Genomic DNA, 19,140 nt, shown 5'->3' on the forward strand with positions numbered 1-19,140 from the left:
CAGACCCCCCAAAAGACCATCCAGTCAAAAGATGCTGGACTCCAACCTGCCCAGAACTCATACCTGGCAGCTCTGCACCCACCTAAGGGCTGCAAGGGCTCTGAACAAAAGCAAAGCTGCCAGCATCCCCACCCACCCCTCGCCATTGGCAAAGGCTCTGGCAGCACAATCCATGGCTCTCTTGGGTACCTGGAGAAAGGGAAGTCTTGCAAGCACAAGTCCCCACCCAAGGGAAAGAGAAAGGCGGGGGGGGGGGGGATTTGCATCCCAGAGGGAGAGGAGCTAACTTCGGTGGAGGAAAGGTCCCTGGCTGCCTCTGACCCACTGAGTCTTGAAGCTAGTTATCTTGTCTCTTTCCTTTTTTTAATTGCTTCTCTATACGGAGTGTCTCCTCTGCTGCGTTCTTTTGCTTCCTTATTTACCCACGTGTTGCCTCTCCTCCTGGCTCTGTGTGTGAAGGGAGGAGGCGGAGAGAGCTCCTCGGCCAGGCTGAGAGTCGACAGCTGGCTGGCCCACACCCTCCTTTTGTTTACGTCCCACTTCCTTCATAGCCTGAACTCTGAAGGTGCTGCTGGCTGCAAGTCTGTCTGCCTGGCAGGGCAGGGATGCTGACGCCTGAGCAGGCTAGCCCTTAGTAACCCCTTCTCGGCACTCAGAAAAAAATAGTAACCACCTCTCGGGAACCGGTGGAAACCGGCTGCATCCCACCTCTGGGTGTAAACATTAATCCCAGCCCTTCTCAACGCGAGGGGGAAGGGCTGTAAACACCAAGGTATTCCAAAGGACTCAAAGGCAAACCCAATTAGCGAATGCGCACTAATTAAACGGGGGTCACGAAGGATCTCGACGAAGCTCTTGGTACTGATAGTATAGCAGCGGTTAGCTAACCTCCCCCCGCCCCCGAAAATCCATTTGCAGGAACATGAACGTTCAACCTGTATTCGTGCTGCCTCACCAGCATTTACGAAGCGCACGGGGACTACAACTCCCACAGTGTATGGGGAAAACAACATATTTACATAGATTCAGCGGCGTCCCGCGGCAGTCTGGGACCTGTAGTTTATTTTCAGCCTTTTGTTAACGGCCGTCTCAGACGCTTGCACACATACAAACTAGTATCACTATCACTTACTTGCACAGAGTCCACACCCACCTTGTCGTTATTACCAAAAAAATGTTATAACTCCCCTCCCCACAATCGTCTTCCGATTCCATTAAGTCCCCACCTACTTCAGAAACCGCGAGTCTGCAAGGAGCCTAATGTTACAGGAAGTGTAACTATGGCAACAACGAATAGGAAACGGAGAGAAGAATCGCTAGCTACGGAATCCGACGAAGGTTAAAGCTAGTTACAGATGAACATTCGCTTTAATGCTTCCTGCGGAAAAAGAAGGGGGGGGGCAGCAGTGGGAGGGGCAGAGTGTAGGCGCTGCGTGGATTATGTGGAGTGATCTGTTCAGACTGGCTAGGTATCCTCTGCTCGAATTCTGAAGAAAAGACTGGCCTTGAGAAGCAGGGTTGCCAGCTCTAGGTTAAGAAACTTCTGGAGATGTTGGGGTGAAGCCTGGGTAGGGGTGTGAGCTCAGCAAGGTAAAGTGCCATAAATTCCAAAACAGTCTCCAAAACAGCCATTTTCTCCAAGGGAACTGATCTCTTTTGCCCGGGAACAGTGCTAATAGGGCAGATACCTAGGTGCTATCTGGAGCTAGGCAACCTTATTGAGAAGCTTGTGGGAATGCACATACCCCTTTTCCCATTGCTTCTCAAAAAGAAAATATTGTAATTTTGCGAGTTTTAAAATGCACAGAGACAAACATTTCTACAGCTGATACCTAATTGAATATTTCCAACTCTGTTCATCTCTTGTCTTGAATACACCATGTGGTCACCATAAATTGGCTGAGACTTGACAGTGCTCTCTCCCATGTTCACAGTGCCACTATCCTAGATAAACAAGTGTTATGTTTGTTAGATTTTTTTTAAAAAAACGTATACTTTTCCTTTGGATAAAGTGCTGAGGTGGCTTGCAATCGTAACAGTAAAAACAGGCAACAAAATAAAAACCATTAACAAAATCAACAAATTACAATAAAGTCATCAGATAAATAGTACTTTAGAAACCATCTTGAAAGCCGGTTGGCTGTTGAGTGTGAAGTCTACAGTTTTAAAATAAGTAAAGCCAAACAATAACACTGGAAATAAAACAAACTTCCATAGCTGAGCACATAGTTACCTCTGTAACAAGGAAGTTGCCTGAACATAGTTATACATAGATGACTGGAGCACTAAGGTTACACTTCTTACAGGTGAGCCAAAGCTAATAAAGGTAAGGGCAAAACTTTTACAAGGGTTAGATATATAAATTGTGCTTCAGTACTATACAACCTTCTGATTTGCAATAGATAGTCTAACTTTTAAAATCTATTATGTAGTAACATCAGAATAGTTATTGAACCATTGTAATTTTTACCATAAGTCAGCATTTCCAGTAGCACTGAAATGTCTACCAGATATATGGAAGTGAATTTAAATTAAATAATATAGCATGCACATTATTTCTTTTTCTATTGTTTTTTTATCAGGACAGTGACATTTAAAAAGAAGACATTGTCAGCTCCTGGGTATGTTTGTCTATGGGAATAAATGTTCAAGTTTATTGTGAGTTTATCATGTACAAAAGCAAAAAGAGATTGTTTATGAGGGCATGCAATTTCAGTTTCTAAGATCTTTCTTTCAAAAACTCCTATAAAGATGAACAGGTCTCCCATTAGCTCTGGGAGACATAGCATAAATCTAAACAGGCAGAGAACTGCTGAACAAACAGAAAAATCACACTTAAAAGCAGCCTCCTTCAGCCGAATATGGAACTCTGAGGCTATATGCAATTGTTGTTTACCCTTCACAAGGGTCCATGTATATACCACAGTGTAGAGAAGATGGCACTTGTCATAACTTAAACACAGTGAATACTGCCTTTTCTTTGCCATGTCACTGGAAGATGGTGGTGAGGGGAAGAGTATATGTGAATTGACATCAGGAAATGGCACTTATCCGCAATAGATATTCATTCCACACCACTGTACCAATGTGTCCATAGGAGTCTTGATGGCATCTACCCTGGGGAGGGGCTGTTGCTCATTGGCAAAGCATCTCCTTTGCATGTAGGTGGGGCCTGTAGTTGTCCTGGAACTACAACTGATCTCCAGACTACAAAGATCAGTTCCTCGGAGAAAATGGCTGCTGTGGAGATTGCCTCTAAGATTCCTGTCTCCCCAAAGCCACAATTCTCTGCTTCTACACCAAAATTTCCAGGAATTTCTGAACCTTTTTATTTTAAATGTATAAATTCATTCTTTTTTTAAAAAAAAAAAGTTTGAATTTACACACTCTTTAACTATTCAAAACATTTGGTGCAGTTTTTTAAAAAATAAAACCCCAAAAGAGTTTTATTTATTCATTTATTGGTCTTATAGACCGCTCAGGGTGGTGAACAACCATGATATAAAATACAACTTTAAAACACAGTATAAAACTAATATCATCTAATTAAAAAACCAGGAACCATATTATATCAGATGGCGTCATCCCTCCCCCCTCCCCACCCTTGCGCCCACGGGAGACCAGATGGAACGGTAGCGATGTTCTTACCCAGGCTGGCCTAATGCCTGGCAGAACAGGTCCGTCTTATAGGCCCTGTGGAAACGCTGCAGGTCCTGAAGGGCCCTGATCTCCCTTGGGAGCTTGTTCCACCAGGTGGGGGCCAGCCTGATTGCTTTAGGGCCAGGGGTCACCAGTAGTCCTCCTCCAAAGAGCGGAGGGGCCTAACGGGAGAGGCGGTCCTTCGGGTATGCAGGTCCAAAGCCATGAATGACTTTGAAGGTCAGGACCAATACTTTAAACATGACCCGGTACTCGATCGGCAGCCAGGGCAGATGGTATAGAACCGGTATAATCTGGTCCCTGCTCAATGTTCCTGTAAGAAGCCTGGCTGCTGCATTCTGTAAGAGTTTCAATTTCCAGATCATGGCTAAAGGTAAGCCTGCATAGAGCAAGTTACAGTAGTCTAACCTGGAGGTGACCGTTGCATTAATCACAGTGGCCAGATCAGGGCGGGCCAGATACGGGGCCAATTGCTGTGCCTGCCGCAGATAGTAAAAAGCCGTCTGAGTCGTTCGGGTGACCTGGGCCTCCAGTGATAGTGCTGGGTCCAGAATCACCCCTAGGCCTTTGGCAGATGAGGCTAGCTGTAAAGTCTCACCATGCAGCGTAGGCAGGCCAAAGGCCACCGGACACTCCCCTCGACCCAGCCACAGGACTTCTGTCTGTGTAGGATTTAACTTTAGCCGACTCGCTCTCAACCAACCAGCAACAGCGTCCAAACAACGCTGGAGAGCCTCAGGGGTTGAAGATGGGTGGCCCTCCATCGTGAACATGAGCTGCGTGTCATCCGCATACTGATGACATCACAGCCCAAAACTCCAGACCAAACTTGCCAGGGGGTACATGTGGATGTTAAAAAGCATCGGGAAGAGGATCGCTCCCTGCGGCACCCCACTATGGGATGTTGACTGGAGTTCTCTTCCCCCGACGCCACCTGCAGTCCCCAGTTTCGGAGAAACGAGGCCAGCCAACACAGAACTGACCCGCTAACTACAATACCAGCGAGGCATGAACATGCATATATGACAAATTCTTGCAAAATTTTGATTCTTTTTTTTTGGGGGGGGGCGTAGTCTCCAAATGGAAAGGAACAAAAGAACATATAGACCATTACCTTATAAAGTACAATACAAAATGTTTAGCCAGGCTGAAATCTTAGCAGTATCTTCTTTAATATTTTTAATTTTATGTCTCATTTCTAACAAATAACCCAGTTTTATCTGTTGGAAAAACTTGTGCAATCTATGCAAAGAAGCAGTGTGTTGCTGCAAATAAACAACTCTTGGAGAATTGAAGACAACAAGAACCAAGTATTAGGCTTCATTTGAGATGTTGGTGACAATTACCTAGGGTGAATTTTATGAATTCTAACACCAGAACATCTGGAAGGTCAAGGCTAAGAGGTCATAAAAACCTCTACTTGGCTGCTCATATCCTCCAAGTTATGCTTTAGCTTTCTTTCTGTGTAAATTTAAAACATGTTGGGGGACCATGGGAATATTATTTTTGAAAGACCACACAAGACTGAAGTCAGCCTACATCTGTGTAGAGCATCTTGGACCTTTAAAAATGGAAATGTTTTACTAACATTTGATGATTCTGAACATGAATATTTATGAGATGGGATTGGAATTTTCAAATAAACATTGTGTGCAACCTTTATTTCCAGATGCAGTGTTAATAAAACCAACAATGAAAAAAAGAGACAAACTCTTTGTAGTAGCATACTTCTTAAATATTCTTAATGGAATTTTCTTGGTAAGACACTTGTATTCTCACTGACAAATTTATTTCATATTCAGCACCATAGTAACAGTTGGAACTGAGAAATAACATTTTTAATTACTTTCAGCTATTAGGTCTTATGCTTATAGCATTTGGTCACTGGATTTTGCTTGATGGGAACAAATTTGTCACATTTTTATGTAAGTATAAGAACTGTGCATTTATTTTTGTTCTTTATAACTTGCAAAATGCATTCCATTCAACACCGTTTAACACTCAGTTTCCCACAGGGTGGCAGTATTGCATTGCAATATCTGTTTATACTGCAGAAAACCGAAGTATCCAGTTTGTTGACAAATTGTGGTGTCCTTCATCATACAAAATTGTTGTCAGAATCAATGAAGGAAAAGTCAGGTTGCCATAGGGGAATCCTTGGGTTTACCAGTTTGACTCCAATAACATACCAACCATCAATATAGCAATATAACAAATAGCAAAATATTGCATTTCAGGTGTTTATACTAAAATCAGTTTTGTAGTTCTGAAGAACTTCTGACTAGTGTACATATTATGGCCACTGTGCAGCCCCCCCACAGCAAACCATTTATGTGCTTTGGCTTATCTTGTACGTTGGGCAATGTCTCCATGTCACTGCAGATTATGATAGATTATGATAGTCCTACATAGCAAGTATAAGTAAGAGATGATATTTATTATCTGAAAAGTATAGCACAATTTAATCACAGGGGACATAATGAGTAGCAATGGATGTTTGCTTTTCTACATTCATAATATTTTATTTACTTATTTATTAACACAATTTATACCCACTTTTCTTCCCAATGGGGACTCAAAGTGGCTTATGTCATTCTCCTCTCCTCCATTGTATCACCACAAGTCTGTGGCATAGGTTAGGCTGAGAATGTGTAACTGCTCAAGGTCACCAAGCCATTTTCCATGGTGAGAATTCAAACCAGGGTCTCCTGATCCTGTAAGATGGAGCTGTTCCACCAGTCATATGGTTAAGGCAGCAACAGTTACCATTTCCGGCCTACCTCCCCGCCCCCCCATACCGGCTGCCCCTCCTAGTAGATGGGAATTCTTTCCATCTTCTCTCTTTTATCAGCTGATGAGATATTGCCGGTTAGGATGTATCATTTTTAATTCAAGTAACTGTTTATAGATTTATAATTATTGTATTTTATCTTGATTTATGAACTATTGTGGACCACTCCGAGCATGAAAAGGGAGGGGTGGCATACAAATTTAATTAAACAAATAAATAAATGATCTGATACTCTAGGCACAAGGCACACTTACTTTCTATACAATAACTTTATAATAGTTATAAATATTGGAGCCTTTCCTATGAAATGTTTCATACTGTTTCCCTACTGAAACTAACCATAAACTCATGGAACTGAAAAAAACACATATTCTTTCCTTGTTTATCCCTACCTCCATCTTCCTCACCCTCTGTTGTTACCACCCTCATGTAAAATTTTAACAATTATTTTGTGCTCTGTACACAAAACATATTGGTACACAAAGCAAGGTACACAGAGAGGAAGGAGGAACAAGCATGCTGGCCACCCCTCCACTTCACATGATTTAACATGGTGTGTGCATTCATCCAGGATTCAGTGCAGTGGTTGATTCGGCCTGGGTTGCAGAAAGGAACCTGTTTTCCTTTTCTCCATTCACATGAGTGCCGTGCAGGCAGTGATTGGAGCCCATGGAAACAACCCAGTTTGCTTTTGCATCTTCACATGGAGATGCTTCTCTCTCTCTTTTTAATTCCTGCAACACATATGTAGCTGTGCAGGCATACAGAAATGACCCGTGCAGCCATGCCAATCATCCCACAATACGGTCAGCTGCACCTGCACAGCTGCACATGTGCAACACACAAAATAAAATAAAAGGGGACAATGGCAGGCAGATTCTCCCTGACTGTGGACAGCACAGTGAAAACGAGTGGAAATAAATTCTCCCTGACTGTGGACAGCACAGTGGAAATAAAGCGCCTCCTGGCTGGCTGTTCAAGAAGGAGCAGTTCCAACCAGGGATTTTGGAACTGGATCTCTGGTTTAGTAATTTTTGAAAATCCTGGGTTGAGGGACATAAAATGGGGCAGACTTGTTTTGGGGACAGGACCTGTGTGAAGTACCCCCCTCCCCAATGGTTTTTATTGCATACTACACCTGTTATATTTGCCCTGTGTGGAATCCACCAGTGTCTTTGTGTGTACAAATTATTGTGATACCCAACATTGTGCTATATTCCAGTCAGCTCATAGTTGATTTTTCATGCCTGTATCCTAATATGAATTCCAGAAGTTAATTGAAAGGCAATTTTTGAGTTCTTTTTAAAAGCATATTTTGTGCCCTCAAAGCAAACTATTTAGTTGGTTACTGAGACACTGGTCTGAAGTTCAGTAGAAATTATGTACATACTATCAATTGTCTATTAATTGTTGAAATTCTGATTACTTTATATGCTGAAGAAATAAACCAAGAAATAAACCAAGTAAACCTAATAAAACTTTCCTGGAAGTAAGCACCTTATGAGTAGACTTGTTAAGGTTGTTGTGATATATTCTTGAATAACTTCTATTCCCAGGATAAGTGATCACATAAAAAAACAGTAGAGTTCTTGTTTCTGGTGGGTAGAATTTACTTTTGAATGACCTTTAATCCAATTAATGTCTGGCTAAAACATCTAGGAGTTCCTTGTTCATGTTGGCAAAGTTGACAAAGATGGTTTTCTCAAGGAAAACAATGCTGGGCTACCTTCTTTGCCAGGCAAACAAAGAATTTCTCTCACAGATCACTCTGTACTAAAAAAGTCTCTTTCTCCATTTTTTCTAATTCAAAATATTCACCAAAAGGATATTGCAGTGCTATGTTTAGCTGTGTCACAGATGTTTAAAAGTTTCAAAATATAAATGTGTTTTCTATTAGTATCTACAGGTGAAAATGCTTTGATGGGTTACATTTCTAATATGCTACTTGCCACTGGATCCATCATTGTCTTCATTGGTCTCTTAGGATACCTAGGAAGCATTAGACGAATCAGATGCTTAGTCACTGTGGTAAGTAGGGTATGTGGCCAGTGTTGTAAGAGAGGGCTATGCAGACAGCAAGCTACTAAGAGTTTGGTAGACTCTGAAAGAGGCAGGTGTTGTCATCACCCTATGCCCATGCTCTGTTCCTCTGGTCACTCATAAGAACAGTCTTCCTGGATCAGACCAGTGTTCCATCTAATCCAGTATCCTATTTCACACAGTAGATAATCAGTTACTCTGGAGGACCAACAATAGGGCATATAATATGAGATATTTTCCTGATATAGCCTTAAGACACTGGTATTAGGAGATTTATTCAGAGGTTTATGCAGTAGTGACATGCTTTCATGGTTCTGAAGCTAGTAGTAGGGACTGGGATATTTCCTGAGTCCCAATCCATGGGTCACTGCTCCCTTCAGATCCTTTCTGGTTCCCTAACTGAAACCAGACACCCAGTAGGCATTAATATTTGAAGGGGGTGGAGTGTCATTTAAAATATTTTTTCCTCTTTAAAGCACTAATAACACCATGGAAAGCCCAATCTCAATCTGCAAAACCAAATGATAATCAGAGAGTTAACCTGCTCTCCCCTCCTTATGTACTCATAATCTGAATCAGAGTTATATGCACAGACACAGACACAATTTTTCTTTTACAAACAGAGGTATGCCTCATATCTGTTACGGCCTTAACAGGGGTAAGGATTTTATTAAAGGGATTCTCCACCAGCTGCTAAAAAGTGTAACAGCACACATATATATTTTAAAAGTAGCAAAGGGGAATGAACTCACATTGGCAGCGAGAGGGGCCGAGAGGAGATCTTTTAGACTGTATCTACGGGGAAGGAATTCTGGCAATGAATATCCCACAGAGAAGCAAGAGTCCAAATTGAGTTTAAATGTTTATATAAATTTGTTTAAAAATACACATGCACAGCAAGACACAAGGGCACATACATTCAAGTTCCTGGTATATAAAAACGTTTTAAAGATAGATTGGATAATAGAGAAGGGAATGGGGATTGTTCTGGGGTGATACTTTACCTAACGATTCTTAGGAGGGTAGAAGTAGAAGGCAGGGATTCCATGCCAGCACAGGAACCCAATGAAGGACGAATCCATGTCTCAACACCACAGCAAGAGAGCATGTGGCACTGAGCAAAATGTTGCAGGTAAACTGAATTTTTTATAAGATTGGAGTGGATTCCTTGATGGGAAAGGAACCAATCACACTCACGTTTCACATCTGTGCTGGGTCTGGGGGGGTGCTAGGGTAATCAGTCAGCTCTACGGCCCCAAGCCCATGACAATGGGGGTCAAGTGGTCCTAGATTATATCAGGAAGCACAGACTGGCTTTTATGCAAAGTAACTCTTGCAGTCTCTGCCTTTGAGTATTCAGATTTGAATGAGGCTTGATTGATTCAGGATGAGGTAAGTGGTTTAGGAGTCATAACAAAGGGGAAGGAAATGCAAAGGAACAACTATTTGTTGCTAACTTGGTTTCCAGAAGAGATAGGGAAATGCAGAATCTGATTGCAAGTTGGCTTTCCATATTCTTTGTCTTTAACAGTTTCTATAGCAAGGTGTGGTAATCATGATCATGCCCACAAACAAAATGAGGCCTCCAGGATATGCTGGAGTAACTCATTAACTCAGCTTTTGTAAAAGTAGTTTTGACCTTTTGGCTGTGGTCTGCCTTCAGCTTGGACACTCTGCTATCCACACAAAAATATGAGAGGTGGCTTCTGCCTATGTAGTTTAACAGGAAAATATTATGAAATAATATATATATATTATAGGATTGGTCAGAGGGCTTACATATCAGTTTGAGCCCTACCCTCAGTTTAGCATTTGCAAGGTAGTCCTTCATTGTGTGTTTGGGGGTAAGCCTGCCTAGGTGAGGGAGATGCCTATAATGCTGGTCTCCTTTTAAGAAATGACTTGGTAATATGTTCTCTAGTATAGGAGAGGGAGAGTACTCAGTCCATGAAGAGAAAATTAGTTTGAGAACTTAGTTAAGAACTTTGCAGTCAATATACCTATATAAAATACAGAACACAAAATGTGGAATACAAAATACAAACCAAACATCAGATTAACCCACTCAAGCAAATAAAACGATAACAGTCAACCCATACACAACTGAAACTGACCACTCTTAAAGCAAAGTCTGGAGATGATCCTAGTCAAGATTTTATTATATTCAGGTGATTTCTGATGCTCATAATGTATTATTCATGTTAGAAAAAGTTGCTAGTGGAAACCATTTGAATTGGGCCCATGACTACAGTATTCTGAATCATGATGCCCCCTAACAAAGAGCTGTATTTCCCACACAATACTATGATCTGAAAATATGACAAATATCTAGATCCTATGTGATAAGGGAATAACAACTGATGGGCTATAACAATGTTCAGCGAGAATATTAAAGGAATAATTCATATGTATTGTTTAAGGCTTTCACGGCAGGACTCAACTGGTTGTTGTGAGCTGTTTCTGGATTGTGTGGCCGTGGTCTGGTAGATCTTGTTCCTAACATTTCGCCTGCAACTGTGACTAGCATCTTCAGAGGTGTATCACAGAGAGAAGTGTGTTACTGGACACAGTATATAACATACTTCTGTCTGTGATACACCCAGTCGCAGAGCTACAAGGGGGCAGGGGGGGTGCACCATGCACTGGGCGCATGCCTGGGGGCGCGGAAAATCGCCCCCAAGCCCCTCCCCCTTTCCCACGCCCCCTGCGCCCCCCCTTGTGGCGCCCCCTCCCATACTTACCTTAGTTCCTTTCCTTTTTCAGAGCTTTTTCAGGCTGCAAAAGGCCTGTTTGCAGTAAAAACAGCCTGAGGAACTACAGTTCCCGGAAGACCTTGGGGCTCACAAGATCTCCTGGGAAGTATAGTTCCCATCAGACCATTTTTACTGAGAACAGGCCTTTTGCAGCCTGAAAAAGTTCTGAAAAAGGAAAGGAACTAAGGTAAGTGTAAAAAGGGAAGGGGGGGTTGCCACGGGGGGGGGGGCGCCGCGGGGGGCAGAAAATTATAATGCGCACCGGGAGCAGTTTGGCTCAGCTACACCTCTGGATACACCTCTGAAGATGCCAGCCATAGATGCAGGTGAAACATTAGGAGCAAGATCTACCAGTCCACAGCCGCACAACCCAGAAAGCTCAACACAACAACCAGAAAAAATCATAGATTCCATTTACTTGATTATGATGGAAGCTCTACAACAAGGATAAAAAGCAAATTTATGGCAAGATGACTGACAATGACACCAAGTATGCCACAGTGCACCAACAGATGAGAAGAAAATCATGATTGCCAACAGACCCATATTGTGTGTGTTGACAGTCTTAATTTGGAGTGGGAACATATAGGAATGGAAGAAGATGTTTAATCCTTCAGTCCCCACAGAGTTCCACTAATCAAATAAAGGCTGTATATACTGTTAATAATATTTTAAAGTAAATAAGACATTTCCTTTATTTTCTTTTAAAGTGAAACTAACAGTGTGGGAAACCTAGTTCTGATTAATAAAACTGGGGTACGAAGATGTGTTAACAGTGGAATATTTTCATATTTTAATTATGTCCTCATCTGTCCTCATCTGTTATGTTTTTGTACTATATTCATCATTGAAACAGCCCATCATTTAACATTATAAATGTTATTTTTCAGTATATGGTTCTTGTTTTCCTTGTCTTTGTTGTCCAAGTTGGAATGCTCATACATCTTTATATGGGAACTGAAATGGTATGTATATCCACCTATATATATATATATTATTATTTATATATATTATTATTTATTCAATTTCTATACCGCCCGATCCCCAAAGGGCTCCGGGTGGTGAACAACATAATATATAAACAATAAAAAGGAGCAAATCCGGTAAAATACAAACATAGGCTCCATCAATAAAACATCTTACAATACATAAAAACAGCAGCTAACAATTAGCAAATTAAACAAGAGGCGTCCAGGCTCAATTTAAAAACCCACCCCAAGAAGGGGGGGACGGCAGGCCCCTCAATATGAGGAGCTCTGTTGTACCAGTGTCAAAGTGCTAGAACATGCACACAGCAAAAGCCAGACAGCGTCAGGCACAGGGGTGGAGCGAAGGGGAACTATGCCGGGGGCGTGCGCCCTGTGCCCCTGCTGTGGCGCTGCCCACCCCACCTCAGAATGCCCCAGAATGCCCCTGCCACTCGCCCACCACACACCCCACACGGGGGGGGGGGTGCCCAGCGCGTCACCCCCCCCCCACCTGCCCCATGAGCGCACACCACTGGTCAGGCAAAATGGGAGAGAAGATTTTACATGTATGGGAGAATTCCCAGGTATGAAGAAAAATGCAATTTTACTGAATAAACATTTAAGTTGCATTGAATTTGAAGGAGCTTTAGCCTTCTTTCTTTGGTGTAACCTCAAATAGAAATGATCGGTAGGTCATCATCTGGCCCACTGTGAAAGACCAAGTGGCACCTGTTGTGTTCACAGTGGGAAAATTGCTCCCCCTGATAATTTATTTTCTGGGTAACAGCATGGAGAGGAAAGCTAAAGCTCTTTTTGCATGCTGTTGCAGCCCTGATCCCAAGCAAGAACGGCACACATGGGACTAGAGAAGATCAACCAAAGCACATATGGCTGTGTTCACAGGATGTGTCTCTGGTCCCCACCTTATTGACTCCATCTCTTGGAAATCAACCAAGAAAGTTGTTATGTCTAGTAGCTGATGGATTACAAAATGATGAAGGTTGTTGGGAATCTATTTAGAATCTCTGGTCAATTCCCCACCCACAATGAGATGCGTGCTCGTCACTCCAAATATCCAGGTTTCCTGCAGAACTCCCCACTTCACCAGCGCCGAACGCGCATTCATACCATTTCTGGCACCCCCCCCCCCCCAAGCACGTGTTATTTTAGAACCTGGAAGAAAGTAGACCTTTTCAAAAAACGCATGGGCAATCTGGAGCAGTGGGGAAGTTGGGGAGGTGAATCCAGATTCGAACTACCCGCCCTTGCAAGTGACGAGGAGCCTCCCATCCAATCAGGACACAGTGGTCTGTGTGTGATGCGTGCGCATCCGTTTTTTTATTTTGCGGACCAGAGATCCACATGGATACGAAGCAACATGGGGCCAGTTTTGACTGATTGACTGAGTAGAAGGCAATACAAAACAGTGCTACATGTCGTATCCACGTGGATCCGGGTACATGGAGGTGCATGGAAACAGGGTTTTGTTATAATTGCCCGTTTCTTCGTCTCCATGTAGAGTCGTTCTGCGCATGCTCGCACAGACGTGGATCCGTCAGTTTGAAAGTTAAAAAAATTCCCGCTCCAACACAACGCAGCAGCCAATCAGGATAGCCCCTGAGCAGATCATGCATTTGATCTGCCGACAGTGGGGACTCCTGCATGGCTGCTGCGTTTCTGGGAACAAGGGGATAGAAGCTGCAGTGGGGACCATGAAACCGTTTTCAAAAGGTCCCAAATCTTACCAAACCGGTTTGCATCTACTTTCATTTTTGAAGTGGGGAATCGACCAGTGTGGGCTTATTGGCTTCTTGCCTCAGTCATGAACACTAGCATAATTGCACATGACGGCTGCATACAATTGAAAATTGGCTTTCCATGGTCAAAGGCCCTCCACATCCTGTGATATCAGGTTTCAGTTCATCTAGAAGGTGGATAAAATGAGGTGCCGCATCCTGTGATTTTATTCAGTAGTACCAAACTTTTAAATTATTTGTTGGAAGCCCATTCATGTGGCTTTACCCTTGTCGGCAGCCCATGGAGTATGACACTAGTGTGCTAAATAAACATGCATATCTGCCATGCATGGGTGGCAGCCAAGTTTTTAAAAGACACTGAGCAACTGCAGAGTATTATTGGTAAGCGTGTTTCCTTTACATTTAGGTCAAGCCCACGTCAGGCAGCAATGCAGCATTATGCCAGGGAAGCCAAACAATGGTCATATCTGGTTACAGTAGGGACTGGCCCACTCCCACCTGCATTGGTGGATATTGCTGCACATTCAGATGCATGAAGTGAAGAAAGTCTCTGGTTTCCTGACAACATGAAGTAGCACCTTGTGCAGATGCACAATAGTATTTCTATTGTCAAAATGAGAGGCAAACTCAAGATCTGTAATCCAATAAGCGTGGGCTTATTGGCTTCTTGCCTCAGTCATGAACACTAGCATAATTGCACATGACGGCTGCATACAATTGAAAATTGGCTTTCCATGGTCAAAGGCCCTCCACATCCTGTGATATCAGGTTTCAGTTCATCTAGAAGGTGGATAAAATGAGGTGCCGCATCCTGTGATCTTATTCCTTCCATGAATATCAAGCTTGATAGTGGGGTTGGATACAAATAATAAAATAAATAGCATCACTAAGCATAATCAGCTGTGATGTTACTAAAATTAAAATTATTTCACATTAACAATGCTGTTAAATCCTATGAGCAGGTTAACAAACTGTGGAAAGTTCAAATGGATGAACTTATTTCTACATATGGGAATAAAAACCAGCTTGAAAAGGAACCTCAGTGGGATATTCTGAACAGTATTCAGCATATGGTAAGGCAAACTCTGTGCTGTGCTTCACACACTTGAACTTCAATGCTGTAAAGAAATAAAAGTTCCTTTAAAACAAGGGATCCCAACATGCTGTTTCTGAGTGCCGTGACACCCACTAACATTTTTTCCTGTTGCCTGCCAAATGGTTTAGAAAGTGAGTTTGGCTTTTGCCCAATCTGGTTTCTGATTGGCCATTAGAGGGCTGTTTTTTAGTCACGTCAGCTACATATGCCACCACAGCACAAGGATCTTCACTGCATCACTGTGTGTGTGTACACAAGGCATTTTTACAAGATAATGTTTATTTTAAAAGATCTTCTACCTTAAAAGTTTAAGAGTTTATGTGTAACATTTTGTGGTTGGCTCTACCTTCTGCAGTAGCCAATTGGTATTTGGCTCCATACCCTATGGTATTTGGCTCCATACCCTATGAACCCACCCTATAGTTGTACCCACCATCCTGTGTCAGAATTCCAAAGGAACCTGCTTGAAAAGGTTGGGGTGGACCCATGCTTTAGCGGGACAGGTGATTAGTTGCTGAGTATAGCAAAAATCTCTCCTGTTTTTAAGCCACTGTAATGCATGCTTTCAGGTATGGTGTGTCTGGAACTTATACTGTTCGCATTGAAAGTGACTAACAGGTTTCATGATACCTTCAACTCTTCAGTAACATACTAGGGCAAAGGCCTTCTTGATCTGGCCTAGTTAGGGCAGCAAAAGCCTCAGCCCTGACCAGCAGTGCTATCCTAAACAGAATTGTACCTTTCTAATGTCATTTACTTCAGTTGGCTTAGAAGGATATAACTCCATTTAGGACTGTACTGTTAACATCCCAAGGAGTATTTCAGATGTAGTTGTTCTTTGGGTGTCTAAAACAGGATATATATTTTTACTGTGTTCTTTATTTGTGAAAACTTTATTTGTGAAGATTTGTTATTGTGTTCTGTATCTGTGACAACATAACTCTCCAGTTTGCTTGTTGGTTTGTTCATTCATTCATTCACTCTCTCCCTCATCCAATGAAAATGAGCTCTACTATAACACCTTCACTTTTCACTATTCAGACCATTATATAGCAGGATATACTATTGTTACTGAAACTATGTATCATGTTTATTGAGTTTGCCATATTAGTCTATTCCTCCTTCTGTCATCCTGTTCCAGCTACAATGCTGTGGGAGACACAATTTCACTGACTGGAAAGGGAATAAACACAAAGAACTTATAAATCAGGTGCCCTGTTCTTGCACAACCTCTAACACAAAAGAATGGTTTTGTGATGCCCTGAAAAATGCCACATACACTAAGGTAAGTCTTTTGTCTTGTCCACAAAATGATATTTGGTAAATTAAAGTACCAAATTAATTTAATCAGAAATGTGTTTATTTTAAACCTTTCTCACTTTTCAGAAAAAAACTTTCAAAACAATAGAACAATTTTTAAACAAACATCATATGACAAAATTGGAGGGGAAAAACAGAAAATACAAGTGCAGCACCGGTCAAGCAATCTCTGATAAAAAAAAAGCACTTGTGAGATTGCTTAGCCAGAATCCAGTATATAATAAATGGAATAGAGAAATCACCACTGTGACCATTGAATCAGCTTGACAAAAGAAATCAAGCCTTCTAAACCATCCAGGGGCAGGGCCAAACATACATTCTGGAAAGTGAATTTCCAGAGTTTTAGTGTCACCACCAATAGAACCTTGTCCTGTGTGCCAGGTAGCCCACCAAACCTCTAATAAAATAAAAACAATGACAAAAGATGGAATTACATAGGTAAATAACAATGTAGATACAGAGAAATAACTGTCTGTCTGTCTGTCTGTCTGTCTGTCTGTCAAGGCATAGAAAACAATTTATATTTTTTAGAACCAAATTCTATCTCCCACAAAGTGAGCATTGTTTCTCAACTCTGGAAAGCAACAGAATCCATTTGTTCATTGAATTTTTTTCTCTTACCAGTAGTTTTCAGTCCTATACAGCTGGAAATGATACAGTGCAAATAAATGAACTAAAACAAAATTATGTAATCTTAATTTTTTTCTTTTTTCTAGGGTTGTGAGGAAGATATTGAGGCATGGTATGAAGAAAATATTTGGCTTTTATTTGTGATTCATTTTGTACTGCTAGCTGTTGAAGTAAGAATAATTTAACCTTTTGAGATGGTTATTGGGAATGTGGGAATGTTACAATATGCCAAATAGTGGCTATTTTAATATCACTTTCAATGCAGTTGCAAACTAAATTTATATGTATGTCTACAAAACCATATTGTGTACATATAGCAAACACTGATACCATGAGTCCCACATGGTACATAGCCATGCACTTTGGTGGGTGGGCAGAGTTTTCATTGGTGCTGCAACTATGCCTAATGGCAAACATACTGACATGATGCAATTCAGAGGGCTTTAATTTTAAAAATATTACAATAGAATTCAAAATATTGCTGATGAACCCCAATATATGCTGTTTCTCCTGCTGAAACAGGACTTGTGGTCAGAAGAGGTAGAATGTGCATCCGAGTGTCAAAATAAGCATGGGTGGGATTGGAAACATCTTTCATATGAATAAATTGTAGCAATTTGTACCTGTTCTGAAGCACCATTCCATAAGATAATTATTGTAATTTCATCCTATTCCTGTTACTTTTTTTAGGCTCTTCAGTTCATAGTCTCCACCTGGCTATGTGGCATAATGAGGAGGAATGTGGTTCTGGCCACCAAGTAGCAAAATGTTTGTGCTGCCTTTGTACAGATAAACTCTATACTACATGTTAGAGGACCCTTGAATGTCATTGTTACTCCAATAGATACTATTCAACACCATTGGTCCACATTTTGATCATAATTGCAAATCAGGTCCTGTAGAAGGAGTTATTTTTAAATATTATGACTTCAAGATGACGTGATCCTAGATTTAGATGTATTATGTTCACATTTGAATAATAAAATCTCATTAGTCAAATCTTCATATAAATCTTTTAGAAATCAGAGCGATCAGGGATGTTCTTGCATCTCTTTCAGCCACACTGAGAAAATGTCTCCTCATTGCTATGGCTGTAAAGTTTTACATCAATGAACAAAGAAGTACAAGTTCATGACCCTCTGTGCCAAGTGTTGCTGATTGTGGCAATAGGTCATACAATGCAACATTTCCCTGTTGGCCATTCATGTGATGGGAGAAAGTAACACAGCTGCAGAGAGAAGTGGAGAGAAGTGATCAGTGGGGTGCCACAGGATTCTGTCCTGGGCACAGTGCTATTCAATATTTTTATCAAAGACTTGGAATAAAGGGCATGCTATTCAAATTTGCAGATGACACCAAATTAGGAGGGGTAGCTAATACCCTAGAGGACAGAGTCAGAATTCAAAATGACCTGGACAGATTAGAGAGCTGGGCCAAAACGAACAAAATGAATTTCAACAGAGATAAATGTAAGATACTCCACTTAGGCAGAAAAAATGAAAAGCATAGATATAGAATGGGTAACACCTAGCTTGACAACACTACATGCGAAAGGGATCTAGGAGTCTTAGTAGACCACAAACTGAACATGAGTCAGCAGTGTGATGCAGCGACCAAGAAAGCCAATTCGATTTTGGGCTGTATCAAAAGGAGTATAGAGTCAAGATTGAGGGATGTAATTGTACCTCTCTATTCTGCATTGGCTAGACCTCATCAGGAATATTGTTTACAGTTCTGGGCACCACAATTCAAGAAGGATATTGACAAGCTGGAATTGTGAAAAAACATAGGCAGTGCAATGTCCAGTAACATATGGAACTGGGATACCACTAGCTAAACTCTAAACTAGGACATAGGACTATTTTATCAGGATAAAAGGGTATCAACCAGGAGAGCTGACAACTCTTCTACTCTCCTGACTGAGGTAATAGTGATCAGAAAAGCAACCTTAAAAGATAAAAATGACAAATCAGACATGGTCAGTGGTTCAAAAAGTTTATTCATAATTTTTGATAAGACCAAAGACAAACTCCAGAGAGAAGGGGCGAGTGTATGGAGTGATTGCTCAGTTGATGATTGGTCCAGCATGCGACGGCTTGTCTTCTTACAAGTGGCTCTATTAGAC

The 19,140-nt window shown here is 41.5% G+C and overlaps 2 protein-coding genes across 4 annotated transcripts in view; one reads left to right on the plus strand and one right to left on the minus strand.

Moving 5' to 3' along the window:
- LRRIQ1 (leucine rich repeats and IQ motif containing 1) overlaps positions 1–1,226 on the minus strand; it is a 120,392-nt gene extending 119,166 nt beyond the window's left edge. Inside the window, exon 1 of the mRNA XM_048501554.1 lies at positions 1,133–1,226. Coding sequence (XP_048357511.1) covers position 1,133 — 1 coding nt within the window. The 5' untranslated portion in view covers positions 1,134–1,226. The remainder of the gene's footprint in view (positions 1–1,132) is intronic.
- A 296-nt stretch (positions 1,227–1,522) lies between these two features.
- Positions 1,523–18,014, plus strand: TSPAN19 (tetraspanin 19). 3 transcript variants are annotated; one of them, XM_048502185.1, is made up of 10 exons: positions 1,523–1,590; positions 2,583–2,621; positions 5,330–5,418; positions 5,513–5,585; positions 8,349–8,479; positions 12,135–12,209; positions 14,932–15,042; positions 16,207–16,350; positions 17,102–17,185; positions 17,706–18,014. In XM_048502185.1, exons 3-10 carry the CDS (start codon positions 5,353–5,355, stop codon positions 17,775–17,777), a joined length of 756 nt encoding a protein of 251 aa, XP_048358142.1. In that variant the 5' UTR covers positions 1,523–1,590; positions 2,583–2,621; positions 5,330–5,352; the 3' UTR covers positions 17,778–18,014. The 3 variants fall into 3 exon arrangements, with proteins under 3 accessions (XP_048358142.1, XP_048358141.1, XP_048358140.1); XM_048502184.1 differs by lacking the exon at positions 1,523–1,590 and adding an exon at positions 2,273–2,306; XM_048502183.1 differs by lacking the exon at positions 1,523–1,590 and adding an exon at positions 2,286–2,326.
- Positions 18,015–19,140: the final 1,126 nt, after the last annotated feature.

This window comes from Sphaerodactylus townsendi, linkage group LG06 (genome assembly GCF_021028975.2).
Source record: "Sphaerodactylus townsendi isolate TG3544 linkage group LG06, MPM_Stown_v2.3, whole genome shotgun sequence".
Taxonomy (NCBI): Eukaryota; Metazoa; Chordata; class Lepidosauria; order Squamata; family Sphaerodactylidae; genus Sphaerodactylus; species Sphaerodactylus townsendi.

What these genes read in the sequence shown, in the direction of transcription:
- TSPAN19 (XM_048502185.1), top strand. Translation starts at nt 5,353, where the DNA reads ATGAAAAAAAGAGACAAACTCTTTGTAGTAGCATACTTCTTAAATATT. An exon ending in TGAACAGTATTCAGCATATG is followed by an intron (nt 15,043 to 16,206) that starts GTAAGGCAAACT and finishes ATCCTGTTCCAG; the next exon opens with CTACAATGCTGTGGGAGACA. An exon ending in TTGTACTGCTAGCTGTTGAA is followed by an intron (nt 17,186 to 17,705) that starts GTAAGAATAATT and finishes TACTTTTTTTAG; the next exon opens with GCTCTTCAGTTCATAGTCTC.